The 27,988-nt window shown below is 46.0% G+C and overlaps 1 protein-coding gene across 3 annotated transcripts; it reads right to left on the bottom strand.

Moving 5' to 3' along the window:
- Positions 1–142: 142 nt before the first annotated feature.
- PRELID3A (PRELI domain containing 3A) lies at positions 143–27,988 on the bottom strand. 3 transcript variants are annotated; one of them, XM_055323520.1, is made up of 7 exons: positions 27,910–27,988; positions 24,988–25,029; positions 18,875–19,043; positions 17,542–17,631; positions 16,660–16,730; positions 16,460–16,562; positions 143–982 (listed from the first exon to the last, which is right to left on the bottom strand). In XM_055323520.1, exons 3-7 carry the CDS (start codon positions 19,010–19,012, stop codon positions 899–901), a joined length of 486 nt encoding a protein of 161 aa, XP_055179495.1. In that variant the 5' UTR covers positions 19,013–19,043; positions 24,988–25,029; positions 27,910–27,988; the 3' UTR covers positions 143–898. The 3 variants fall into 3 exon arrangements, with proteins under 3 accessions (XP_055179495.1, XP_055179493.1, XP_055179494.1); XM_055323519.1 differs by lacking the exons at positions 143–982; positions 24,988–25,029 and adding exons at positions 12,776–13,808; positions 14,917–15,004 and having other exon boundaries at positions 27,910–27,970; XM_055323518.1 differs by lacking the exon at positions 24,988–25,029 and having other exon boundaries at positions 27,910–27,970.

Below are 27,988 nucleotides of genomic sequence, written 5' to 3'. Positions count from 1 at the left end.
TACAAAGCCCAAAGCATGGCCTAGCGTGTGCTCCCACAGCTCTAGAAGGCCCAACTTCTCAGAGGAAAGAGCATCCCAGTAACTTCTGCTTTGACAGAGTTGACACCAGTAGCTAGTGTATTCAACCTTTATTCCTACCAAACTCAAGGGCCATGGTAACAGGGATGTAACACTGGAAACTAAGGAAAGGCAGCAGGATTCTGGATTTATTTCTATACTTTGGGAAATAAAAGCCTTAGGCAAGTAATATGACATGATCAAAATAACTAGTTTCTCCTGATAATCCAGTGGAAGATAAAATCTGGTCAGTAAATTAAGTGTGCATGCAGGGAGGCTGTAATATTTGTGGGGTGTCACAGAGGTCCAGAGAGGCGGGCAGGTAGGAGCACAGGCCCACAGGTGCCAGGCCAGGGGTGGGGGAGCCGGGGATTCCCGGCGGGGACCCAGCCAGACCCCAACATCCTTGGTCAGTGACCACAGCAAACCCACGAGAAACTACTAGTTGAAGGTTGGGACACAGCCATTCCCTTTTACACTCTGATATTTTGGCTTCTGGGGAAGGGACAGCGGAGATTCAACTTCTTGTTTAACAAAACTTTCCATCAAAAAAAAAAAAAAAGTAAAGAAAAGGTGAAGGAAAGCTGTAGGCCAGCATGTGGCCAATCCCCTGCCTTTCCCAGAGTCCCCTTCCTAGACGTCCCCCTACTAGGGATGCGCTGATCTCGAGGGCTCGCTCCCACAGAGCCGGTGCGGGAGGGGCGCAATCCCGGGGTGGGGGAGGGGGGTGGGGCGGGGCGGGGGAGGATGGGGAGGGGGCAGGGGGGAAGGGGCGCACGCCCGCCACCTGCCGCTGCGCCTGCGTGTCGCTGGTGGTCTCCGGGTCTGGGCGCCGCGGGGCTCACGCTCCGGCGCAGGCGGGGGTCGCCAGGCCCTCCAGCTCCGCGTTGAGCCGGCCGATGACCCACTCCAAGGCCTCGCGCCCCTGCGGAGAGAAGAGCGCTGAGCGAGTCCGGGGCGCACGGCCCTACACCCCGCCCCGGGAGAGGACGACCCCCGCTAGCGCCTCTGTGCGCCAGAACCGGCCCTCGGAGCGCCGGCGGCCCGCTGAGCGGCAGCGCCCGCGGGGAGTTTGCTGTGACGCAGGACTGAATGACTAAAGGTGACCTTTTGAGTATTTTCTCCAGTTAGAGATCAAGGCTTAATTTCCCCGTGACTCAGGGCCGCCAGGGGGGCGTCTGCCCTCGGCTCGGGGCGTGACCCCGGGGTCCCGGGATCAAGCCTCATCGGCTCGGTGCACGGAGCCTGCTTCTCCCTCTGCCTGTCTTGCTGTCTCTCTCTCTCTCTCTCTCTCTCATCTCTCTCTCTCATGGTTAAATAAATAAAATCTAAAAAAAAAAAAAAAAAAGTTTCCCGCGGCTCTGCGCCCCAGCTGCCATGAGATGCTATCATACGGCATTGGTTGTTGCACTGATGGTGAATTCCAAACGGAGCCGCACAAATAAATACTGAATCCATCCCAGACCCAAAACAACGTCGCCAGCCCGACTATTTATGCCAAAGAAATTCTGAAAATAATCACTACCACTTTCTTAAGAACTATCTTAACATTTTAAAAATTTATCATTTTTTTGATAAATTTTGAAAGCAGAGGAGAATTAAGAACCCAACAGGTCGGGAACCCTGGGTGGCGCAGCGGTTTGGCGCCTGCCTTTGGCCCAGGGCGCGATCTTGGAGACCCGGGATCGAATCCCAGGTCGGGCTCCTGGTGCACGGAGCCTGCTTCTCCCTCTGCCTCTCTCTCTCTCTGTGTGACTATCATAAATAAATGAAAATTAAAGAAAAATAAAAAAAGAACCCAACAGGTGCATATGCCTATTTTGACCACACTTCATCTCATCCAAAATGTGAAGTGGACCTAGTAAGTGCCATGTACACACCGCGCCCCAAGAATGCAGGCTGAAGCTATACCGAGTTCCCTACACACACCCGATCCAGCATCTGAGTCAAGACAACTGACCTGTTCTGACACTCCCATCCCTGCTTCAAAATGTGGTTTCCCAAAGCACAGATTTCCACGTTCCCCTCTAGAACAGAACCCCTTACACGACAATTCTCAGACCATCACCCCTGCGAGGTTACCTAATTACCCTCAGTGGACCAGAGTTAACCTAGGAGGGGAACAGAGGCTGTCACCAGTGTCGGAGGCTGATAGACGCTCATGAGGCCAGAGTACAGTTTGCAGCAGTGACAGATGTTGTGCCCAGCACCCATGGCCTCTGCACACCATGGCCTCTTACCTGCAAGGAGCCCTCCAATCCTTCAGGAAGTAAGACCTCAGTGCTACACAACTAAACCTCAAGAGGGAACTTTTAAAGAAAATGTAGCTTAAAAACAGAAAAAAGACAAGCACAAAGGAGTATATACAGTATAGCTCTATCTGTGTTTAATGAAGGAAAGAAAAGGAAAAAACATTAATAACTTGCATTTGCATAAAGCACTTCTAGAAGCCTTGGTAAAAATTAGGAGTTAACTGGCAGAGGCCAAGCACTCTTCCTCTAAAGGGAGGTTTTTACTCTTCAACAGAGTCCTGTGTTGTTGTTTCTTTGTTCCCATAAAAATGGACTGCATTTATGTCTTTTTTGAAAGAGTGTTATTTATAAAAAGCCAACAGAACTTTGACTTTGACTTGAAGATGGTGGGGACAACAACCTTTGGCCCTTTGTCCGAGAAACCCTCGGGAATCCGAGAGAAACAAAATCCAGGAGCTGCGGAGTCAGCGTCCCCACCGCCCCCGCGAGGAGTCGCAAAGCCCAGGCATCGGCTGGCAGCAGCGGCCATCCGGAGAGAGGGGACACGCAGGACAGCAGGCGTCAGCCTGCAAGGTGTTTAACAGCCCGGCTCCTAGACCCCTCCCCGCCCCCCAGGGGTTGAGGGGTCTTGTCGGGAGAAACGGAACCACTTCTGAGAAAAGGCGCAGGGCCACCTCAGTGAAGCCCAGCTGCCAGCCCAGAGCCGCGGGGCCACCCGCGCTTGGGCTCGGTCGGTACCTGACGGCGAAGGACATCTGCGTGGCCTCCCCGCCAAGGGGCACAGGGGAGACACCCAGATGCCACAGGACGACGGGACGCTTGCTTCGCATCCGCTTCTGCAGACACAGGAGGGAAGACACCACCTCTGTGAAGCCAGAATGGGAGGCCACAGGGAACAGCAAAGGTTGGCAAATTAAAAATACAATCTGCCAAAATAAAAATTAGTGAAGTTGTTGAACGACAAAGTCCCGGAAATCTCCCCAAGGGTAGAACACAGATGAGAAAATATAAGAAAAATGTGAGGTCAATCCCTAGATTGAGGAAGCTGACAGCTTCCTAGAGGACTTCTAGGAAAGGAGAATAGTGGGGAAATCATGGGAGAAATCATTATCAGAACGAAAGGGCTCACCCAGTTCCCGACCCGATGAGTTGCGGGTTGTTGTGGGTTTTGTTTTTTGTTGCTTTTGTTTTTGATGTCTTCTTGCTGGCCTGAGCTAAGCTTTATGTACGCAGGTATGCAGGTATGTACGTGTCGGTCTACAGCTATGTACTTCTATGTTCCTCTTTTTTCATGAAATGAAATTCACATAAGTTAACCATTATCAAGCGCACAATTCAACGGTATTTAGTATATTCACAATGTTTTGCAACCACCACCTCCGTCTACTTCAAAACATTGTCATCACCCCAAGAGGAAATCTCAAACACATAAAGCAGACTCTTCCCCCATCCGTACTTTCCTCTCCTCCCTCCCCGTCCTGGCAACAACCTATCTGCTTTCGTCTATGGATTAGAAGACTGACTGCATATAAATGGAACTACACGGTACGTGGCCTTTTGTGTCTGGGTTCTTTTATTTTGCATAATGTTTTAGAGATTCATCCCCATGTTGTAGTGTGGATCAATACTTCATTCCTTTTTATAGCCGAATAATATTCCAGTGGATATATGGACCACCTTTTGTTTATCTATTTATTAGCTGAAGGACATTTGAGTTTCTACCTTTTGGCTACTGTAAATAGTGCTACTGAGAACATTTACGTACAAGTATTTGTGTACTGGTTTTCTTTTCCTTTCTTTTTTAAGAATTTATTTATTTATTTATTTATTTACTTATTTTTAAAGATTTTATTTATTTATTTATTCATAGAGACACAGCTAGAGAGAGAGAGAGGCAGAGACACAGGCAGAGGGAGAAGCAGGCACCATGCAGGGAGCCCGATGCGGGACTCGATCCGGGGTCTCCAGGATCACACCCCGGGCTGCAGGCGGCGCTAAACCACTGCGCCACCGGGGCTGCCCAGATTTTATTTATTTATTCATGAGACACAGAGAAAGGCAGAGACACAGGCAGAGGGAGAAGCAGGCCCCATGCAGGGAGCCCGATGCAGGACTTGATCCCGGGTCCCTGGGATCACGACTTCAGCTGAAGGCAGACAGACGCTTAATGACTGAACCTCCCTGGCATCCCTGTGTACTTGTTTTCAATACTTTTGGGTATATAACTAGGGGTGGAGTGGCTATGCCATTTTACATTTACACCAATATGAACAAAGGTTCCAAGTTCTCCACATCTTTGCAAATGCTTACTTTCCACTTAGTTTATTATAGCCATTCCAGTGGTTATGAGTGGTTTCTGTGGGTTCCATTTGCATTTCCCTAATGAATAATGAGGTTGAGCATTTTTTTTCTTGTAGTTATTGGCCATTTGTATGTCTTCTTTGGAGAAGTATCTATTCAGATTCTTTGCCCATTTTTTAGAAAAAGTTTTTATTTTAGAGAGAGCATGCCTGATTGGGAGGGGCAGGAGAGGGGGGAAAGAGAATCTTAAACAGACTCCCCACTGAGCTTGGATCCTGACACAGGGCTCAATCCCATGATCCCAAGATCACAGTCTGAGTGGAAATCAAGGGTATGACCCTTAACCAACTGTGCCACCCAGGCGTCCCTGCACATTTTAACATTGAGTTTTCTTTTTGTGGTTGACTTGTAAGAGGTATTTTATATATTCTGGATAATAGACCCTTACCAGATACATGATTTGCCATTTTTTTCTTCCATTCTGTATCTTGTCTTTCAGCTTTCTTGATAATGTTCTTTAATGCACAAAATTTTTAATAATGATGAAGCCAAATTTATCTTTCTCTTTTGTTGTCATATTTAGGAATCCATTGCCAAATCCAAGATCATGAATATATATCCTGTGTTTTCTTCTAAGAGTTGTATAGTTTTTGTTCTTGTACGTAGGTCTTTGATCCATTTTGAGTTAGTTTTTGTATATGGTGTGAGGTAGTGGTCCAACTTCATTCTCTTATACGTAGATATCCAGTTGTCCCAGCACCATTTGTTGAAGAGACTAATCTTCATTGAATTGCTTTGGTACCCTAGTTGAATATTAATTGACCACAGATACATAGGTTTACCTCTGGACTCTCACTTTGAGTCCATTGGCCTATTTGTCTCTCTTTATGTTGGTCTCACATTGTTTTGAGTACTGTAGCTTTATAAGAAGTTTTGAAATTGGGAAGTATGAGTACTCCAAGCTTGTTCTTATATTTCAATATTATCTTGGCTATGCAGGATACCTTACAATTCCATACGAATTTGAGGATGGGCTTTTCCATTTCTGGGAGGGAAAAAAAGCTATAGGAGTTTTTGTAAGAACTGCCTTGATTCTTTAGAACATTATGGGTAGTGTTGCCATCTTAACAATTATTAGTCTTCCAGTCCATGAATGAGGGATGTCTTTTCATTTATTTATGTCTTTTTTCAATTTTTTTTCTAGAAGATTGATTGATTGATTTTTAGAGAGAGTGTGTGTGTGCAGTGGGAGAGAATGAAAGAGACAGAATCCCAAGCGGACTCCCTGCTTGTGCAGAGCCCGACATAGGACTCAATCTCATGACCCAGAGATCCTGACCTGAGTCAAAATCAATAATCAGATACTCAATTGACTGCGCCATCTAGGCCACCCCTTTTTTCATTTCTTTCTGCAATGTTTATAATTTTCAGTGTCCAGTCCTTCACTTTCTTCTTTTATTTCTATGTATTTTTTCTTTTGGATGCAACTATAAATTAGGTAGTTTTCTTAATTTTCTTATCAGGTTGCTCATGGGTAAAGAAACACAACTGATTTTTATATAGTGATCTTGTACCCTGTAATTTTGCCAAATTCCTTTATTAGCTTTCTTGTGGATTCTTTCTTCATTGGGTTTTCTATCTATAGAATCATGTCATCTGTGAATGTAGGTAGTTTTACTTCTTCCTTTCCAGTTCGGATGCCTAATACTTCTTTTTCTTGTCTATAACTGCTCTGGCTAGAACTTCTAGTAAAATGTTTTTTGTTTTTTTTAAAGATTTTATTTATTTATTGTTAATCCTTTAATATTTGGTAGAATTTACCAATAAAGCCATCTGGTCCTGATCTTTTTTGTTGTTGTTGGAGATTTGTTTTGTCCTTCATTACTGATTTTATTTATTGGGGTCCTCTCTCTTTTTTTTTTTTCTTGATAAGTCTGGCTAAAGGTTTATCAGTTTTATCTTTCCAAAGAACCAGCTCTGGTCTCACCAATTGGTTCTATTGTATTTTTAGTCTCAACTTCATTTACTTCTGCTTTAACCTTTATTATTTCCTTCCTTCTACTTCTACTGGCTTTGGGCTTTGTTTATTCTTTTTCTGTCTCCTTTAGGTGTAAGGTTAGGTTGTTTATTTGAGCTTTTCCTTGTTTCTTGAGTTAGCCTGTATTGCTATATAATTCCCTTTTAGAGCAGTTTTACTGTGTCCCTAAGATTTCAGACCACTGTGTTATTTTCATTTGTTTCCATGTACTTTTTTATTTCCTCTTTGATGCCTCGGTTGACTTAATCTTTATTTATTTTTTTAATTTTTTAAAAATATTTTATTTATTTATTTATGAGAGACACAGAGGCAGAGACACAGGCAGAGGGAGAAGCAGGCTCCATGCAGGGAGCCCGACGTGGGACTTGATCCCAGGACCCCAGGATCATGCCCCCAGCCAAAGGCAGGTGCTAAACCACTGAGCCACCCGGGGATCCCTGACTGAATCTTTAAAAAAAATAAAAATAAAAAAATAAAGTTCCCTACTATTATTGTATCACTAACAGTTTCTTCCTTTATGTATTTAGGTGCTCCTATGTTAGACCCATATTTACAACTGTTATCCTCTTGTTGGACTGTCCTCTTTATCATTATGTAATGTCCTTCTTTGTCTTTTGTTACAGTCTTTATTTTATAGTCTATTTTGTACAATATAAGTATTGCTATTCCAGCCTTCTTTCTGCTTCCATTTGCATGGTTAAATGTTTTTCTATCACTTCACTTTCCATTTACATGTGTCTTTAGGTCTGAAGTGAGTCTGGTGTAGGCAGCATATAGATGGGTCTTGCTTTTTACCCATTGACCTGTTGCCATTTTGTTATTTGTTTTACAGTTGCTTTCTTGGTTTTTCTCTGTTCCTTTCTTTTCTTATTCTCTTCCCTTGTGGTTTGATGACTTTCTTTAGGGTTATGCTTGAATTCTTTTCTCTTTATTTTTTGTGCATCTACTGTAGGTTTTTGATGTGTGATTACCATTAGGCTCATCTATTGCATTGTACTCATACAGCAGTGCATATTATTAAGTTGATGATCACTTCGGTTCTAAAAGCACTAAATTTTTACTCCCCAATCTCACATTTTATGTATACAATGTCATATTTCATATCCTTTTGTGAACTCCTTGATTGATTTTTGTAGATATTATTGACTTTACTGCTTTTCTGCTTTAAACTCCATACTAGTTTTATAAGTGGTTAATCTATTACTTTTATTACATGTTTGCATTGACTTGTGAAGTGTTTTCCTTTCATAATTTTCCTACTCCCAATTATGACTTTTCCCCCCAAAGAATTCCCTTTAACATTTCTTGTAAGACTGGTTTAGTGATGAATTCTTTTTAACTTCTGTTGTTTGTCTGGGAACTCTTTATTGCTCCTTCTATTCTGAATGATAACCTTGCTTGGTAGAGTGTTCTTGGTTTCACGGTTATACCTTGAATATATCACGCCACTCCCTTCTGGCCTGCAAAGTTTCTGCTAAAAAATCAGTTGATAGCCTTATGGGGTTTCCTTTGTGTGTAACTGTATTTTTTTTCTTGCTGCTTTTAACATTCTTTATCACTACTTAAAAAAATATATCTTATTTATTTATTCATGAGAGAGAGAAAGAGAGGCAGAGGGAGGAGCAGGCTCCATGCAGGAAGCCCGGTGTGGGACTCGATCCTGAGACTCCAGGATCATGCCCTGGGCCAAAGGCAGGCACTAAACCGCTGAGCCACCCAGGAATCCCAATCACTACTTTTTACCATTTTAATTACTAGGTGTCTTGGTGTGGGCCTCCTTGGGTCAATTTTCTTGGGTACTTTCACTTCTTGGATCTGGATGTCTGTTTCCTTCTCCAGATTAGGGAAATTTTCAGGTATTATTTCTTCAAATAAATTTATCCCCTTCTCTGTTTTCCTTATGGGATCCCTATAATGTGAATGTTATTACACTTGATGTCACTGAGTTCCCTTAATCTATTCTCACTTTTTCTTCTTCATTTTTCTTTTTGCTATTCAGCTTGGTTGCTTTCCATTACCCTGTCTTCCAAGTCACTAATTTGTTCTTCTGCCTCCTCTAATCTGCCATTGATTCCCTCTGGTGTATTTCTTATTTCAGGTAATGAGTTCTTCATCTCTAGTTGGTTCTTTTGTTATACCTATATTTTCAATCTCCTTGTTGAGGGTCTCACTGAGATCCACTACCCTTTTCTCAAGTCCAGTGACAATTTTTAAAATCATTCCTTTTCAATTCTTTATCAGGCATACTGCTTATCTTTAGCTCTTGTGCTGTGATTTTGTGTTCTTGCACTGGGGACATATTTTCTGTCTCCTCATTTTGTCTAACTGCGTTTGTCTCTATGGGTAGGAAAATCAGCTACGTCTCTTGATCTTAAAAGTAGTGGCCTCATGAAGAAGAGGACCTGTGATGTCCTGCAGCACAATCCTTCCCATTCACCAGAACCAGGCACTTCAGGGATGTCTCCTGTGGGGGCTGTGTGTGCCTGAGACACATTTGCCTTCAGTTCAGTCATTTGCAATGGCTCTCTTTGCCTGCTGTGGGCTCACTGGGCAGGGTTTGGGCTCTGTTGTTAGTGGACCAGTTAGGCTGCATGCCTGCCCTCAGCCCACCTGCCTGAGTTGCAGTCACACCAAACTGGAGGGTGCTCTTCCTGTGCTGCCCCCTCAGAGGCTTTGGTTGGAAGGTTTTCAATTACTGATTCAATATCTTTGACTGTCATAGGCCTGTCGAGATCCTATTTCTTCTTAAATCAGTTTTGGTAATTTGTGTGGTTCTAAGTTTGTCACATATAGGTCATATAATTTGTTGGTATACAATTGTTCACAGTATTCTCTTATATCCTTTTATTTTTTGTAAGATGTGTAGTAATGCCCCACTTTCATTTCTGATATTTTTATTTTGAATCCTTTTTATTCTTGATCAGTCTAAAAGTTTGTGAACTTTGTTGATTTTTTTCAACCTAACAACTTTTGATTTCAATAATTCTCTTTTTCTATTCTCTGTTTATCTCCTCTGTAATCTTTATCATTTCTTTCCATTTGAAGCCATGGGTTTAGTTTGTTCTTCATTTTCCAGCTCCTTAAAGTCAGGTTAATGATTTGAGATCTTGGGATGCCTGGGTGGCTCAGAGGTTGAGCATCTACCTTCAGCTCAGGGCATGATCCTGGGGTCCTGGGATCAAGTCCCACATCAGGCTCCCTGCATGGAGCCTGCTTCTCCCTCTGCCTGTGTCTCTGCCTCTCTATCTCTCTGTGTCTCTCACGAATAAATAAATAAAATCTTAAAAATAAAAAATAAAATTTGCTCTCCTATAAAAAATGATTTGAGATCTTTCCTCTTTTTTAATGGAGGTATTTGCAACTGTGTATTTCCCTCTGATAACTGCTCTCACTGCATCCTCTAAGTTTTCATATGTTGTGTTTTCATTTTCATTCATCTTAAAATGTTTTAATTTCATTTGTAACTTCTTTGATTCACTAGTTACTAGAAATATAGTTTTAAAATTCTATATATTTCTTTATTTACCTTATTGTACTGCTGATTTCTAATTTCACTTCACTGGGATCACAAAAGATACTTTGTATGATTTCAGTCTTCTTAAATTTATTGAGACTTGGTGTCTGGCCTAATATATGGTTTGTCCTAGAACATAATCCATGGGCTCTTGAGAAAAATGTGTATTGTGCTATTGGATGAAGTATTATATGGATGTCTGTTAGGTCAAGTTTTTTTTTTTAGTATTCAAGTCCTCCATTTCCTTATTGATCTTCTGTCTAGATGTCTTATCCATTATTGAAAGTGGATTATTGAAGTCTCCAGCTATTATTGTAGAATTGTCTTTCTCCCTTTGTTCTGCTATTGTTCACTTTATATATTTGGGGGCTTTGGAGCTTGGTGTATAAATGGTTAAAACTTTTGTCTTCTTGATGAACTGACCCTTTTACTGATATACAATGTCCTTGTTTTCTTGTAATCATTTGTGACCCAAAGTAGATGTTGTCTGAGATTAGTATGGTCATTCCAGCTCTCTTGGTTATTATTTCCATGGAATATCTTTTTCAGTCCTTTCACATTCCAGCCATTTGTTTATATCTTTGTATCTAAAGTGAGTCTCTGGTAGACAGCATATATAGGAGGATCATGTTTTTTCATCCATTCTGCCAATCTCTGTCTTTTAATTGGTGAGTTTAATCTATTTACTTTTAAAGTAATTAATGCTAAAGAAGCACTAACTTCTTACATTGTTAATTGTTTTCTGTGAGTTTCATAATTTTCTGTTCCTGAATTCTTTCCATTCTCATCTGTTGTGTTTGATTTTCTTTTCTAGTGTACATTTTGATTCCTCCTGCTTCTTTTCTGGATATGTCTTAATTATTTTCTTACTGATTACCCTGGTGATTATAATTAGTGTCTTAAAGTCAGAAAAATGTAATTTGAATTGATACAAATTTGGCTTTAATAATGTATTAGGGTTCTCCAGAGAAACAGAACCAATAGAATGTGTGTCTATATACAGACATTATTTTAAGCAATTGGCTGACATAATTATGGAGGCTGGCAAGTCCAAAATCTTCAGAGTGCATTAATCAAGATTCATTAAGTGCTCTCTTGGTTGAAGTATTCTATTATAATTCACAGTCCTACAAAAGTTGATTCTGTCATTTTTTGCCAGCTTATTGGTTATTTCAGTGGAGAGACCAATCCTGGGAACACCTACCTCTACCATTTTCCATGATGTTACTATTTATATTTTTTTAACTTTTAATATTGAAATTATAGATTCACAAGAAGCTGCAAAGATATTACAGAAATGTCCCATTGACCCTTTACCCACTTCCCCCAATAACATTTTGCATAATTATAATACAATATCAAAATTAGGAATTTAACATGCACAGTGCAACACAATGAATTTTAAAAATTCACTTCAAATGAGGCTTAAGTGCATGAAATTTCACATCAAGGATAAAGCGATCCTAAAAGTTTTCAGAGAGAAAAAAGAAGTCACATACAGAGGATCAATAATCAGAGTGGAACGCAACAGAACAATGCCTTCAAAACTCTGAGGGGAAGTATTTTGTTTTGGAATTATATGTCCAGGTATGCTATGAATGAACCATGAGAATAGAAGTGACATTTTCAGATGTGCGAAGTATTAGAAGCCATGATGAGATGTTCTCCATCCTGTGACAGGAAAGAGAAAGAGGAAGTAGGGAAGCAGGGAAAAAAAGGGCTCCAGGAAAGAGGGTCAAGGAAATGCCCAGAAATGCTCAAAAAAGGGGATGACAGCTACATGGCTGCTCAGTCAGAGAGTAAAACCTGACTTCCAGAAAGGACGGTTCCTGGGAATCTGGGAAGGGGTTACCCCAAAAGACTGACCTATGGAAAATGACATCATGAGGTACTGCAGAGTGAGTGGAGGTGTGCAAGGGCTCAGCCAGAGACCTTTAAAAAATGAATAAGAAAATAATAAGGTGAAAATAATAAGACAATTATTATCCCTAAGGGGTATAATAAAGCTGTATAAAAAAGAAAATGCAGTTATGGCCTGGTGACAAGCAATAGCTATGTATTTGTATTTTCAGAATTATGGAAACTCTGAATGTGCTTTCAATAATATAGCTATTTTGAGGGAATGGGAGAGGAGAGGAAGAGATGACAGAGAGAAAATAATAGTTTACCAAACAGGTAAATAATATCTCGATAATGTCTAAAATTGGCAAATGAAAAAAAATAAAATAAAATAAAATTGGCAAATGAAGAAATAGCAGGATATACTTACTTAGGAATCTAGCAGTAAAAGCCAAAAACTGCCAAAAGTGTCAAGCGTCCCCTTAGAAGGGTAGAAATGTGCTTTGCAGAAGGAGTTAGGGCAGGTTATTTTAAATTATTTAAATATTTTAAATCCTTTAACTCTGTTTTACCATGAGCTATAATATATTCTTTTAAAAAAAAAAAAAACATTTTTTATTATTTTTTTTGTCAGAGAGAGAGAGAGAGTGTGTGAGCAGGGAGAGGGAGAAGCAGACTCCCGGATGAGGAGGGAGCCCGATCCCAGGACCCTGGGATTACATCCTGAGCCAAAGGCAGATGCTCAACCAACTGAGCCACTCATACACCCTTAAGCATAAAATATTCTGTTAAAAATATAAATGAGTATTTCATTTTGGATTAGAAGTACTATTATCAAACAAAAAGCATTATCTAAAAAATGGTAGACACAGTTCTACTCATCGTTTAAGGAGGAGGCCTTCTCTAAAGTTTTTAGATTTCGAAGCATACTGAAAGGTTTTATAGTCTACTTCTGAAAAGGGGGAAGTTAAAACTCCCCACTGGGAAGTACCTTAAGAAGCTAATAGGACAGCTCAAGCTCACAAGCATTTTGTGACCACCTCCTCACAATGGCTCCACGTGCATGAGCCTCCTCAGGGACAGGTCTGAATGGTGACAAGTAACAAGCCCTCATTCAGCCCCTGGGGTCACTGGTCCAGGAGCCCAGGACAACCCAGCCACAGCCTGAAGGCAGAGCACTTTGCTTCCTTGGCCAGTTCCAACTGTGTGATGGGACAGCTCACGGTGCTGTCACCACACACGTCACCGTGTGTGGTCTAGCATGTGCAGACCTGCATTAACCGCAGGAAGAAGGATGCATGGCGACAGCATCTGAAGTGACAGAGAGTGGCCAGATACGTGTGAAGAGACTGACAGTGCCGGCAGTTGGCCAAGAGGCATAGGAAGGAAATGGGGAGTCATCAGGAGAGAGTAAACTTGTTTAGTAAGATCCCAAGAGTCAGCAGAAAATTGCTGGGAGCTGCTGCCCCGGGGAAGACAGACAAGGCCCCACAGCAGTCTGACAACACCGGCCCGGGGGCGGCTGGCTTGTGGGCAGCGGCAGAATGGCAGCTTTCCGGCCCTTGCCCTCCTCCTGCGGGGGGGTTCTTCCCTTCTTTGGGTCTCACTCTGCAACAGATGGGCCTCCTGTCTTGAGTGGTCTCGGCCGAAGAGCCCGGTAGACACTGTGACCAGGCAAGTGGCAGATTCCAGCAGATTCCACACCTCTCCCAGACTGGGCGAACCATATTCAAGGTTCACTTATTTCTTCCTTCCTTTTTTTCTTCTGTTCTTTCTTTCTTTCTTCTTTGATTTTTGGGTGAGGCATCTGATTAAAGATTGAGGCAGTTTAGCTCCAGTTTATGAGGAAACAGAAGGTGACAGAGTCCACAGCTCAGAGTGACACATCATACACGCCACACTGCCCACACACACTGTGTTCACCAGATGGGCGGGCTCTCTATGTGTGGTCACCCTAGTGGTGCGTCCATGGAGGAAGAGAGCCCCAGCATCCTATCATGACTTTGGATTCAAGGTGAAGGTCTCTGGCAAACTTAAGCTGCAGTGGGAAGTTCTTAAAGGAGCCTGAACGACATGGCTCCCATTTGCTGACTGAGGCACCGAGTGTGTACACACATGCTGCAGACAGACAGACAGACCAACCATGGGAAGCAGGGCCCAGAGCAGTACAGGATGGAAAGTCAACAGGGTGAGGGTTTCAAGGCAGGAGTATAAGGATTCCCTAAACAGAGGGAAGCAGGAAACTCTCTGACTTTCCTATGAGGTATGAAGATGACTGCCAACTAACTGTGAAACCCCTTTCTGATAGTCCAGCCACTGGTGGCCTAGGAAACCAAGGAATGTTTGTGAAGTTCAAGAAGACGCTAGAAATGGCTTCTGCCACTAAAAGAGAAGAGCCAGTGGTGGTCACATGGCTGGGTGCCAGCCTGTGAGGAGCAGGACTTTCACCCATGCCCCCACAACACTGACGCAAGGGCACAGGGCATTCTCTAGGAGAACACGTGCAAATATTCAGATCCTGCTCAAACTGAAAAAAATCCTCCCATCTGATCGGGTCCTCCATGCTGTCCAGCACTGCTAGTGAAAGCCTCTTTCCTGATGATGCACTAATTCTAGGAAATGTTAAAGCAAGCAGGTACTGAGAACAGCTTGGGGGGGGGGGCTGCACAGCCTCTCTTAGAGACCAGGTAACAAATATCCAAGTCTCCCTGGGAAATAAATCCTGCCATGAAACAAGGAGATGAATTAGGAAGAGAATGAAGAGGAAATGGCTGTTTCCATTCCAGAAGATACTAAGGAGCCCAGGGCTGGAGACACATGCAGCTGTACCTTTAAATACCCAGCACGGCACACCATGCACACACTTATTAGCAAGATGCTAAGTTCTCTACGGGGTTAAAGAGTACTATAGTTACCACTGTTCAGCATTAGGTCCAGGGGCAGACCCCGTTAGCTCACGGCGCGCTCAGAATTTTCAATTATCCACTCAATAGCCGCCCACCCCTGGAACAACACAGAAAAGTTCAACATGGTGTAAGAATTCTGGTCGTCTCACTGCAGACAGCAGGCCACAGCCTGTACTTTCAACGGTACAAGCGCAGCACCACAGTTTTAAGGGCGGCACAGCAGTAACCGTCCAGGAATGGTCTTTCCTGTGAGGGGAGCTTCTCGAGCTCAGAAACCTGATGGTATGCATTCCGCCCAAAATTCTCGCCACGGCGTGGGCAGTGCGGACACTGTCATGTCCTGCATGCAGGGCGAGGGGCAGCTTCACAGGCTCCTCAGGGACTCGGGACTCGGCCCACCCAAATGCCAGAACGGCCTGCTCCCCTTCCCCTGCCCCCTCTGCCCAGCTGGCTGGGACTGCCCTCAAGGGGTAGCAGTGCCCTGGGGAGGAAGTGATTGTGCCAGGCCTTCAGCACAACAACCCCTGACATAAAGCGAAATTGAAGACTTTCCTTTGGCCTCACTGAGTTTCCCCTGACTTTTCTCACAAGAGGTCTCAGGTGGCTTTGCCTCACCAAGCGGTCCCTTCCTCCCATCATTTATTTTTCCAGCGAACATTTTGGGTGCCTGCCCTAGGCCGGACCGCGGACACACAAAGGCAAGGAAGGTTCCCTGTCCTTCCAGAAAGGCCTGCTGTGTGGGCACGAGGCAGGCGGCTCCAGGCACCCTGCTTCCCCTGCCTTCTCTGAACTGAGCTGAGCTCCTGCCAACATTTCCCAGATGCAGACTGTCCTCAGAAACAGGGCAGACTGGCTCTTCTATCAGTACCGAGGCCACAAGTACTTTTCCCATTAAATGATGACAAGCATGGGAGGTGTCCCATGGATCCCCAAGGTGAAGACTTACTTCCAACCCAAACATACCGGCGGGGGCGGGGGTGGGGTGGGGGGACAGCCAAGGAGACATCAGCCTGTGAGGCAAGCTAAGGTGACAAACAGAGGCCCTGCTCTAGCAGGTGACAGAGACCTTGAACGCAGGGCAACTGCCACTCCTCCCAGCCCTTTCCAGCAGCTTCGCCGGAGAGGAGGCTGGCCTGCCCGCCCCCCCCCAGCCCCCCGTGTCCACCGGCTTGCACTGCCCTCCAGCTAGAGGCCTGGGGAGGGCGGCCTCCGGGGTCCAGCCTGCCTCCTGCCACCTCCGTGAAGCTGACCCCCTCCATCCTTCCACAGGCAGCTACGTCCAGGGGGGCCAGGCAAAGGGGGGCGAGCCAGACGGCAGGCAAGCAGGGCTGCTGGAGGTCCGAGCCTGGCGCCTGTGCAGTCGCAGCTTCAAGGCGCGGCTCGGCCTCGCCGGGGTCCCTCCACGCGCCCCCGCCTGGCCTTCCCGGCGGCCAGTGGAAGGTGCTGGGCCATCGCCAGCTTGCAGCCCTTGGTAGGACTTTCGGGACGGGCCACTTCACCCCTCAGTCGGGTCCCCTGCCCCCCCGGCACACGGGGCCGGGACGAGCCGTACCTTCTTGGCGTTGGAGGAGATGGTGCTGGCCATCAGACTCTCCAGGTAGCTGCCGAGGCTGATCCCCTTCACGGTGATGATGGCTTCTTGGGTGAGCACCGTCCTGCGGAGGAGCAGGGGGCAAAGGGGCTGAGGACCCCCGATGCGGGGGGCCCTGACCCGGGAAGTCACCGCCACAGTCCCAGGGCGCAACTGCTTACATTCCAGGGTCCTCCGGGTGGGGTGTGTACACCAGCCTCTCGTTCACCGACACCACGTTTGTGAGTGTGATCTTAAAACAAAAAATGGCTTTAGGTTCTATTTCTCTGGCATTTCTTCCTGAACCACCTGCCTGGACACTTCCATCCCAGAATCAGCCCTCACTGAAGCCAGAATGGGGGTGGGGGGTGGGCACCACGTCAGGTCTCAGAGGAACCTAGTCCTGGCTGCCCCTTCCCATCACGGTCACTTCTTCTCCACACCCACCCCTCTGTCTGGCCTGGCCTTCGAGGCACTTCCAAACTGCCAGACCATCAGCCCTCATACAAAAGCGTAAAACTTCTGGGTTGACATCTAGGTGAATGAGCACAAAGCTGCTGCTAAGCGTTTTTACAGAATATGATTTTATAAAAATAAACCATGTTTCTAGCCCAGGCATTTTCCCCAACATATTTTTTTGAATATGCAGTGAGCCAGTATAAATTTTTTCCAGAGAGGAGTGAAGTGGAAATGTGCTTTTAAAATTATTGCTAAAATCACATCTGCAATTGGAAGTCAGGAGAGTGGTTATTTTGGGGGCAAGATGGGAGCGCCCCCCAGGAAGGAGCATAAGGGGGGCTCCTGAGGGATGGTCACATTCTGTCTCTGATCTGTCTGCTGCTTATAGAGGTACGTTCATTTGTTCATTTTATGACAATTATGTGCATTTTTCTGTACATTTCACTGGAATAAAACAATAACATACTGCTGAATAAATTCAGCCTTTCTATTAGAAATAAAAGATCACTCAGACCAAAGGTGAGCTGGAAATAAAATGAAATGAAAACATTCCCCACCATCACCAGGAAATACCAAGCACCCTTCTCACTCAGGCCATTGCTTACATTGGTGGAACACAGTTCCATTTTCTTTTCTACTGGATCCACCACAGAATGTTCTTTGATGTATGTCAAAGTCCTACTGGTTCCCAAAATCTAAAAAAAACAAAGCAAAACTGTCATCGTAACATGTCAAGAATGGCACTGTAGCATCAAACAGAAAATGCCATTTCATTTACTGATTAAGCGGTGCACGTGGGGATGCAGCTAGGCAGCCCCCCCGCCCCCCCTCCCGTACAGCTCCTCAGGGGGTCTCTATCCCCGCAGGGGGGCCACCTCCAGCGAATGCATTCAGGGAGACGTGTGTGACACAACAATCAACACCTCAGCAAAAAGAAACCAGCGAGGGGGCAGGCCCCCTGCGGGTGGCAGGGCTGGAGGAAGAGGCAGCACGCAGGGTCAGCGGGGTCAGCAGAGCCAGGGGTCAGCTGCAGATGGGCTCCTGGGCCGGTACAGCAAGAGCCCAGCATGGCAAGAGAGGGAGAAGGCGGCCTCACTGGGGTGTCAGGCCATGTCAGGGCCTAGACCGTGTGTTGAGAACAGGGGTCCGGATGAGCAGGAGAAAGTCGTGCTCAGATTTACACCTTTCATGACCTCGCTGATGGCTCTGCCTCAGAGACTTGTCATCAACTGAATGTGTCCCTCAAAGTTTGTCTGTTGACGTCCTGCACTCCAGCCCCTCAGAATGTGACTGTACTTGGAAACAGGGCCTTTCAAGGGGTAATGCAGTTTAAATGGGGGTCCTGAGGGTGGGCCCTCAGCTGGTCTGAGCCACGTCCTTATATGGAGGAGAGATGAGGACATCGGGAAGGGGACCCCAGGGCTGTGTGAGGCCCAGGGACCACCACCTGCAGAGGCAGCAGGAGGATGGGGGCCGGCCGGCCAGCCAAGGACAGAGGTGGCTGACCCTTCCCTACAGCCCTGGGGAAATCAGCCTGGAGGGCCTTGATTCTCAGCTTCCAGAGCCATGAGGAAGCAAACATCTACTGAAGGCTCGAGTCTGTGGTATCTGCTAGGGCAGCCCCAGGGGACATGGGACAGGGAGGTGCTGCAGGGCAGGTTCTGTGCCGGTGGGGCCGGGGCTGAGGGTGGGGAGATGTCAGGACCACACAGGCAGGAAACCAAATGAAGTTTACGGAGAGAAACTGGCCATGTCGCAGGCCTCCCTGCAGTCCTGAGTGGGTTCCCTAGGGGAAGGCTGTCACCCCCTGCAGATGGCTGGGCAGCGGCGGTGAGGGTGCAGCAGAATGATGCGGGTGTAGCCAGGGCGTATGGGTAAGTGGGCCACCGTAGGCCCGGGCAGGTGGGGGTGCCACAGGCCAAGCAGCTGTAGGCTTACCGCTTTCACGAAGCCGGGCAGCCCCCACTCAGTGCTGAGGAGGCGGTGGCTGTGCAGCCGGCCCCGGCCGTCCACACTGCGCTCCAGCACGTCCACTCCCACGACACAGGGGTTCATTGGATTCGGGTACTTCCTCATGGCAGCTTTGATGACGGTGTCCCAAGGGTGGCTAGAGGAAAAATATCATCACCCAGAATAAGCAGGCAATCCCTGCATTTGTGAAGTGTGCCAGAGTGGCACCAGGGAGCCAGAGATGTGGCTCACAGACTGAAAGGAAAATCGATGTTAATGCTCTCATCAAAACTTTTTCCTTCTGCTTTTAATTAAAGGTATATTCAAACTAATCTACCTGAGGCATCCGGATCCTGGATCCTGGATCCTGTAGTGAACACGGCATAACATATGGAGATACTGAACCACTGCTGCTGCACCTAAAACTAATGTAACACTGTGTGTCAACTATACTTTAACAATAACAGATATTTAGGAAGTAGTAGTACTTTGTAATGAATTGTAAGAGAAATATAGGTAAAGTGACTGTGCATTCCAGTTTGCCCAGGACGGTTCCAGTTTTTGTGTTTTGTCTTATTGCACATGTTAAGAGCATCACCTTTTACTTTCAGAAGCATCCCATTTGGATGATAAATTATGTATTAATCTTGAAAATAAGGAGATAGGAGGATTCAAGAATGATGCCCAGGTTTTTGCGTGGGTAGTTGGGCCTTATATTGAAAGGGGATTTTTCAGGACAGCCCCGGTGGCGCAGCGGTTTGGCGCCGCCTGCAGCCTGGGGAGTGATCCTGGAGACCCCAGGATCGAGTCCCACCTCGGGCTCCCTGCATGGAGCCTGCTTCTCCCTCTGCCTGTGTCTCTGCCTGTGTCTCTGTGTCTATGAATAAATAAATAAAATCTTAAAAAAGAAGGGATTTTTCTTAAAAGTTACACACAATTTTCAGCTGTGTAGGGGGGCAGCACCCCAGACCCCCCACATTATTCAAGGGTCAATTGTACTTTGTCCCCAATTTCTAAGTCGCATGTGATGTGTGTATGGTGTGAAGTGGCCAACATATTTTTTCTGATCATAAAAAGTATCCAAGATACTGAAAAATAAAGTATGAAATACAAAAGCACCCACCATCCACTATCCAAAGATGAGCCCAGCTTGTGGGAATCTCCGAAGGGGACCCCAGCTCTCCCTGAAGCTTCCCTTGCCACCACTTTTTCTCTGGCCCTAAGCCACTGCAGTGGGGAGTGGTCATGTTTGTCCCTGTTTTGTTTCCTGCTATGGGAGAGCCATATTCACAGTGCCCCACTACTGGGGCAGTGCTCCTTCAGTGCTTGCTTAGTTAGGCTCCAAGCCTTGCAGCTGCCCAGAGGGAGTCAGAGGTGCTACCTTCAGGTATGCAGGGCGGGCCTCCCCAGTAAGTGCTTATTTCCCTAATTCCTCCTTCCTCGAGCTGTGTGTGCTCCCAGGAAGCATCTGAGCCCCGGGCGAAGATGAGTATGTCAACAACACCATTGTTTTTGCAGATGTACGCAGACAAGTTTAAACGGCATGTATAGAACAGCTCAGAGTCAAGACCTAGAACAAGCATATGTGTGTGCGTGTGCACACACACACATACGCCTTACGAAAACTAAACTGGGATCATGCTCCAACCATACTCAGATTTACCATCTGCTTTTTATATTTAACTGATGAACATCTTCCTATATCATGAATCTATTTTCAGAAATCTGATTATAAAGAGCTACACAATAGGTCATCCTATAGATACTTGTATGTAACCAGTTCCCTATGGTAGGTTATTTAGATTGCTTCTAATTTTGCTCTGTAAAATAAAGACAGTAGCAAACATCTATGTACACTGATCTTTAATGTATCAAATTTTTCCTTAAGATTAATTCCTAGAAATGGAACTACCATGTCAAATATCAAAGATTACCAACAAATTGAACATTTCTGTTCCATATTTGACATCCCTTTAAAATACCAGTTACCAACCATTAATTTACTTTATCCTCATAAAACTCTCTCCTGAGTCATAAAGTTTGCAGCAGGGCCCACACTAGAACCGGGTCCCCTAGCCTCTGCCCTCTGTTCTTTCCATTATGTTCCATGGCCTCTAAATCGTCAGAACTAGTCCGAAATATCCTCTTTTCGGCAAAGAAATGCTTTTTCAAACCATGGAGTCATGTCACTGAGTTAATGGATCCACCAGCTTTAACATAAAGCAATGAAGAAGCAGAGACGTAGTTACACCCGATCACCGTGGATGACCCAGGGAGCTGAGCTTCTTCTCTGAGGAAGAGCTGTTAGGGACATGGTCGATCCAAGGTGAGGGAAGGAGGGAGAACCTGGACACGTGTGGGCAGCAAGGGATCGAGTCACATGGGGGCTTTCTATGAAATACTGGGTGAGCACTGCAAGCCAAGGTCCTAAGAGTTGTTCCCTTAAAAATCACTAAGAATACCCTTTGCTTCCCAAAATTACTTAAAACTATCAAGAAGTTGACATATTTGTAGTAATCGTATCCTACACAGTAATTAGATTAGTAAAAAGATTTCTTTTATAGAGAAATCTTGTATATTAAAAAAAGAAAGAAATCTTGCATCTTTCCAGTTGATGATTTAAACTAAATACAAGCCGCTTAAAACACTCACATAATAAATAATTCTACTGATTATAGGAGGAGGACCAAGTGAGTTAATATATACATCAACAGATGCAGGAAATAACATTTTGTTAAATTATAAGGGTTAATTAAGTACAGCAAGTCGGTATCACACACTTCCTGGTTAAAGGAGATAGCCTGACGTTCATTCGATTGGCAGAAACAGCAAAGTCTGGCAATATCAAGCGTTGGAGAAAACGGGAGGCTGAGCCAAGGGTGGTAAATCAACCCAAGCCCCGAGAGACACTGAGAAGGCTGGCACCTGGGTGTCAGGGCTTGTGTTCTCACCTCTGTGAAGAGCTGCACTGAAGTGACTCCAAGCATGGGGTTCAAATTCAGCCCAAGCACTCCCTGGCTGTGTGACTGTGAGCAGGTTCCTCAACTTCTCTGAGCTTTCACTGTCTGTGTTGGGGGATGGTCATCCCGGCCCCCATCCCATACATTGTCCTGAAGGTTAAATGGGTTAATCTGTGGAAAGCATTTATAGCTGTGCTGGCATAACAGCCTCCAGTAAATGTTTCCTGTTCTCACTCCTTCAGAAGAGTGCCTGACACACGTGAGCCATCAGGATATCGCAGCGACTGTAATTCTTATTATTCCTGCTGGGATTCTGAAGGCCCATCCCAGGCTACAGAGCCTTGGCAGGTACCACCAGGAGGAGGACCCAGCTGAAATTAGCATCTCCATTTTCCAGAGTAGGAAACAGAGGTTTTGGAGGATTGGGGGGGGGGGGACATATAATCAAATAAAGAGTGGCAAATGCAGCACCCAGGCCTCCCCATCCTCCACAGAGTTGCTGCCCAGAGTTCCTCCAAGGTCAAAACTCTAGCTCTTTAAAACAACAACAACAACAACAACAAAGCAAACAAAAAACACCTCTAGCTCTTTTTCAGATGTGTGAGCAGGTTATCAGGGTTAGGCAGGCCAGAAATCGGCTGAAGTTCATCCTTGGAGGAGCTGTCCTGGCAGTGGCTGTGGCTCAGAGTGACCACAGTGGAGTGTGAACCCGTCCCCGGGAGGTGGCAGCCCTGGAGCGCAGTGTGGCTACAGAAACATCAGACATCACCCCTGCAGCGCCTGGCCCGGCAGCCAAAGAGGTGGTCCCCTCAGTCCACCTGGCACACTGGGGAATGGAATCTGACTATGCACAGCCAGGGTGTCAAAGAGATGAAGGGGAAGGAAATGATAGGATGCCTGGGATTTGCCTAAAATATCCCCAGAGGAAGGAGCAGTGGGTAGGGACACGTGAAGCCGGCCAGGCTGTGAGAGGGTGACTGCCAACGAGGAAGATGGCAGTGGGCACTTGCTATTCTCAGCTTTCTATTTTTGCATATTTTTAAGATGTCCATAATAACAAGCTTTAAAAATATATATATATGAAGGCTGCCACAAGCAAGACAGCACGCCCCTACACCCACCCAAAGCAACTGGAGGCCACACCCGGCAGTTCCAGGCCCTTTGCAGAGGTCTTCCAGGCTGAAGCTGTCTCAGGGCTACTGAGACATGATTTGCCTTTTTCACCAAATTGACCTTTACCCGGATGCTCCAAAAGTGGCAGAGGGTAAAGCCGCTGGCCTCGCCCCATGAGTTAAGACTGTGAACCCAAGCCACACAAGCCACACCTGGGGTCAGTGCTCACTGTGGTTCACGCAGGAAAATAACACATCTCCTAAAAATATCCATCATGATATTAAGATAGTAAGATGATTGATTTTACGTTAGACCTCTAAGTACCCCACTATTAATGTTCTGAGCAAGAGGACAGGCTGCGCAGGAGGCAGACCAGCTACACTCAGAGTTCGTCAGTGGCTGGGGAGGCGCTGCGCAGCTGTCAGGTGGGGGGCCCAGCCAGGGGCTGCTTTTCCCACCCACCTCCTCCACATGAAACGACAGATGGGTGGACACTGGTTATTCAGACTTAGGTATTTGGTAGACATTTTCTCAAAAATTAATAAAAGCCTATCACTTCAAGAACAACTGCCTATGTTTGCAGCCAAACATAAAATTTGAGCTTTTGAATGCAAACCGGAATTTTAGAAAACTTGTATCCTCTACCATGAGCCTGATGACTGCCCTATACTGTAAACCTGATGAACCCACATGTTCCAAGTGACTGGTGCAAGATGCCACAAAATCATACATGAGTGAAAGACCACTCATGGATAAGGCAGGCCAATTACTCTGGTCATTATGGTTTCAGATTTTCACGGTGACAGACTTCAGAAACTACCGCTTGTCTTCTTGTAGTAGCAAATTACTTAAAGTGGCCACAATCACTTTAAAAGACTATTAAAATACCACATGGGGGGATCCCTGGGTGGCGCAGCGGTTTGGCGCCTGCCTTTGGCCCGGGGCGCGATCCTGGAGACCCGGGATCGAATCCCACGTCAGGCTCCCGGTGCATGGAGCCTGCTTCTCCCTCTGCCTGTGTCTCTGCCTCTCTGTCTCTCTCTGTGTGACTATCATGAATAAATAAATAAAATCTTTAAAAAAAAAATACCACATGGGTTTTATTCATAAAGTGTGTAAGGCTGGGTTTTATTCGCCTATTTGAACCAAAACAACACACTACAAAACACTGCGTGCTGAAGCAGAGTATCAAGCTATCATCTATTACACCAGAAATTAGCAAAAACAAACAAACAAACAAAAAAACAAAAAAACAAACAGTGACACTCTTCTTACTAATTTTTGTGCTTTTGGACAATACAGGTCTGTTTTTTAATAAAAATGTTGCTTAGGGGCACCTGGGTGGCTCAGTGGTTGAATGTCTGCCTTTGGCTCAGGATGTGATCCCAGGGTCCTGGAATCAAGTTCGGCATCAGGCTCCCCTGCAGGGAGCCTGCTTCTCCCTCTGCCTGTCTCTTTGTCTCTCTCTCTGTGTCTCTCATGAATAAATAAATAAAATTTTTTAAATGTTGCTCATATTAATGAAGTGGGTTTATCATTATTGATTTTAATGGAATGGTAAATATTTTTGAATTCATCAATTTTAAGTTCTAGTATGGTATGTATTGGTAGATAACACCCACATAAAAACTGTCTGGGGTACCCAATGTTTTCCAAGAGTGTAAAGAGGTCCTGAGGCTGAAGAGTTTGAGAATCGCTGGCCTAAGTGGGCCCTTAATTAACGGACCGGAAATACACACAGGGGTGGTCACTGCAGTATGATATGGAATAAAGGGGAAAATGTAATGTCCCTTCAAATAAGAGAAAGGATAAATTGTGACATATTCATACAACGGCATATCACTCAGCTATGAGACACACACACACACTTCAAAAACACAGTGTCATGAAGAAAGGGAAATGGTCAAAAGATCTGTGCCATGTGATGCACTGATTTCCATTTTAAGACAAGTGACATTGTGTATTGCTTATGGATAAACATGCACACACACACATCAATGTAGTCAAACAGACCTTTGCAACACAGACCTTCAGAAGGTTGACACCCACCAAATTCAAAATCTTGTCTGCCTGTGGGGAGAAAGGAACAGCACTGTAATGTTCAATTTCTCTTACTTAAGAGAAAAGGGGGGGGGGGTGCTTCTCCATGCTCCTGGCTGGAAAGCAAGCCTGCTGTAGGGCCTCATCCCTCCACAGCTCCGGACTCCCCTGAGATGGTTACTGCCTGCTAGATACCTTTTCTGGCAGCTGCTGGAGTCCAAGGAGTGTATGACCTTGATGCTGCCAGCAATCTACTTGTGTTGGCTATTACTAAAGATTCTGTTCTGGGCCTATATGAAACCTCGGTCAATGCTGTGAGGATGAAATTTATAAACATGTTAATTTTTAATGCCCCTTTTTATACGTTTGTATTTCAGTCCTGTGTCTTTTATTACTATTTAAACTATACTGAACCCCTTCCAGGTAACACACATGCTGATTCTGATGGCTTTCCCAAAGGGCTCTCCATTTCCATAAGTGTGTCATATGGTTCTCTGCTACTCTCTACTATTCCCCATCTCTAGGCCCTGGGGTTTGTTTGTTTGTTTCTTTGTTTCTTTTTTTAAGATTTATTTATTTATTTGAGAGAGAGAGAGAGAGAGAATGAGAGGGAGAAGGAGAGAGACTTCCAAGCAGACTCTGCACTAAGCATAGAGCCAGATGTGGGGCTTGATCTCATGATCCTGAGATCACGACCCGAGCTGAAATCAGCTTAGCTGACTGCACTACCCAGGTGCCCCTGGGCCCTGGGGTTTCTTCAGAATGTGGACACAAGAGGAAAACCTGATAAACCCCACATTTTTTGTGCTTGATTATTTCTTGCCTTTTAAGAGTAAATTTATTAACTTCCTATCAAAATTCACCTGACAGCAATATATAAAAAGGAAACAAGTATAGAAAGAAGAAGAAAAAGAAAGAAGAAGAAAGGTTTGTAATCCCCAAAGGAAAAAGAAATCAGTCATTTTAAGGGATTAAGCAAAGGGAAACTCCTTAATAAGCCTAGCTGGAAACCCAGGCTTCCAATTTTGTACTGTCCTACAGATGATGGTCTGCCATCACAAGTATCCTGTCATTTGCCACCTGTCTGCCACAGGGGCTACCAAACATCATCCTTAGCCAGTTGTATTCCATATTCCACATTTGCCAATTTTAAACTCAAAAATCACCAGCAGAGGATCAGCACCTAGTCCACAGCAGCTTGGAATCCTGTGGGTGGATAGCCTCCCTCATTCTGGAAGGGCACCTGGTTTCCTTGAGATTCCTCAGCCTCTCACTGAGCATGCGTGTGCCAGGCACCAGTAGAGAGTATCAGGGACACAAAATGAATGAGGTAAGGAATAAAGGACTGATACATGCTACCATACCAGGAACCTCAAAAAAATATGTTCCAAGTAAAAGAAGGCAGGCACAAATGACCCTATACTGTATGATGACATTTATAAGAAATGTCTGGAAGAGGCAAAGCTATAGAAATAGCAGATCAGTGGTTGCCTGGAGCTGGGATCCAGTAGTGGGTACCTGTGAATGGGAATGAGGAATCTTTGTAGGATGACAGAAACATTCTAAAACAACTATGGTGATGGTTGTTCAAGTCTGTAAATGGGCTAAGAATCATTGAATTGTACACTTTAAGGGGGTGAATTTTATCAATAGTGCTGCTTGTTAATCAACATTTCAATTTCATGAACTTCTAGGGCAGTCCTTCTCAGGTGTTCAATGAGAAAACTGAGCCCCACTGCCTGGGCACACCGTTTGCAATGACTTAATCTCTCCCCTCTGCATCCTGATGGTGCCAGTTATGTCCCAAATTGAGCAAAGAGTCTCTGGAGTCATTCTCACTGGGGCTTTCACTGGATCTCTCAAGGAATCCCAGTCGAGAAAGGCTGCAGACTGTGCAAAAATCAACACTAAAACTGAATCCCATAAAGTCTAAAGATCTCATTAAAAATAATTTCAGAGGTTTTAAACCACTTGATAAATTTTTATTATAATAATTTTACATAAATAGGCCAAAGGATGACAATTCCATTTCATGCAGCATTTTCTTTTGCAAAAACGAAATGCTTCTCTAAGTGGGGCCAAGGAATCTTTAAAAATCTTTGTTCCTTTAAAAAATATTAAAGGATGATTTCACCGTGTCACGTATCAAGCGACTCAGGAGAAGACACCGTTTAGGCCATGAGGGTACTCTTAAACAGTTCTGTTCTCCATGCTGGCTTGGCTTGGAGGCCTTCCACGCCCACAAGTGCATTCGGGGTGAAAGTCCCCCACAAGCCTCGTCCACATCTGGCTTCCTCCCAGCGCACAGTCCCCGTCTGCGTTCGGCCGCACTGCACGATCTGCACTGCACGATCTCGGCGGAGGACCGCTCTGCAGGCCTCGGTTCTCCGGGCGACGCCCGGCCCTGCCCCAAGGTGCGCGGCGAGCCCGCGCGATCCCGCCTGCTCCGGGGCGCGGGAGGGGGAGCCCCCCGCCGGCCCCCCCTCCCCGGGCCTCCGTGCACCCTAGGGCGCCCGGCCGCGGAAGGCACTCGCCGGTCCCGGCCGCACCCCACCCACCGGCTGGCTGAGGTCCTTCCCCGCGCCTCGCCCTCCGCGGCCCCCGGGGAAGGCCGCCCCGCCCCCGCCCCGGGCTTCCACGGTCCCACCCCTGCCTCGGTGCCTGGCAGCCCCTCCGTCACTCAGACCGCCCGGCTCGGCGGTCCTCTACCCGACGACGCCCTGGGAGGTCAGAGCCCCCTCTGTGGAGGATGCTCGGGCCGCGCGCGGTCTGCGAGCGGCCAGCGCGGGGCTGGGCGGGCTCGGCGAGGGCCGGGTCTGGGGTCCAGCCTCTCCTCGGCCGCCCCCCGCGGCTCGCGGGCGGGGGGAGGCGCAGGTCCGGACCCCACCGTGGCCCGCAGCCCGACCTCACCCGAACACGTGCTCCGAGCTCCAGATCTTCATCGCCGCCGGCCGCCGGCACCGGGCGCGGGCTCCCGTCTCCGGCTGCG

The sequence above is a fragment of the Nyctereutes procyonoides genome, unplaced genomic scaffold (assembly GCF_905146905.1).
Source record: "Nyctereutes procyonoides isolate TBG_1078 unplaced genomic scaffold, NYPRO_anot_genome, whole genome shotgun sequence".
Classification (NCBI taxonomy): domain Eukaryota; kingdom Metazoa; phylum Chordata; class Mammalia; order Carnivora; family Canidae; genus Nyctereutes; species Nyctereutes procyonoides.
This window is presented reverse-complemented; position numbering and strand designations above follow the sequence as displayed.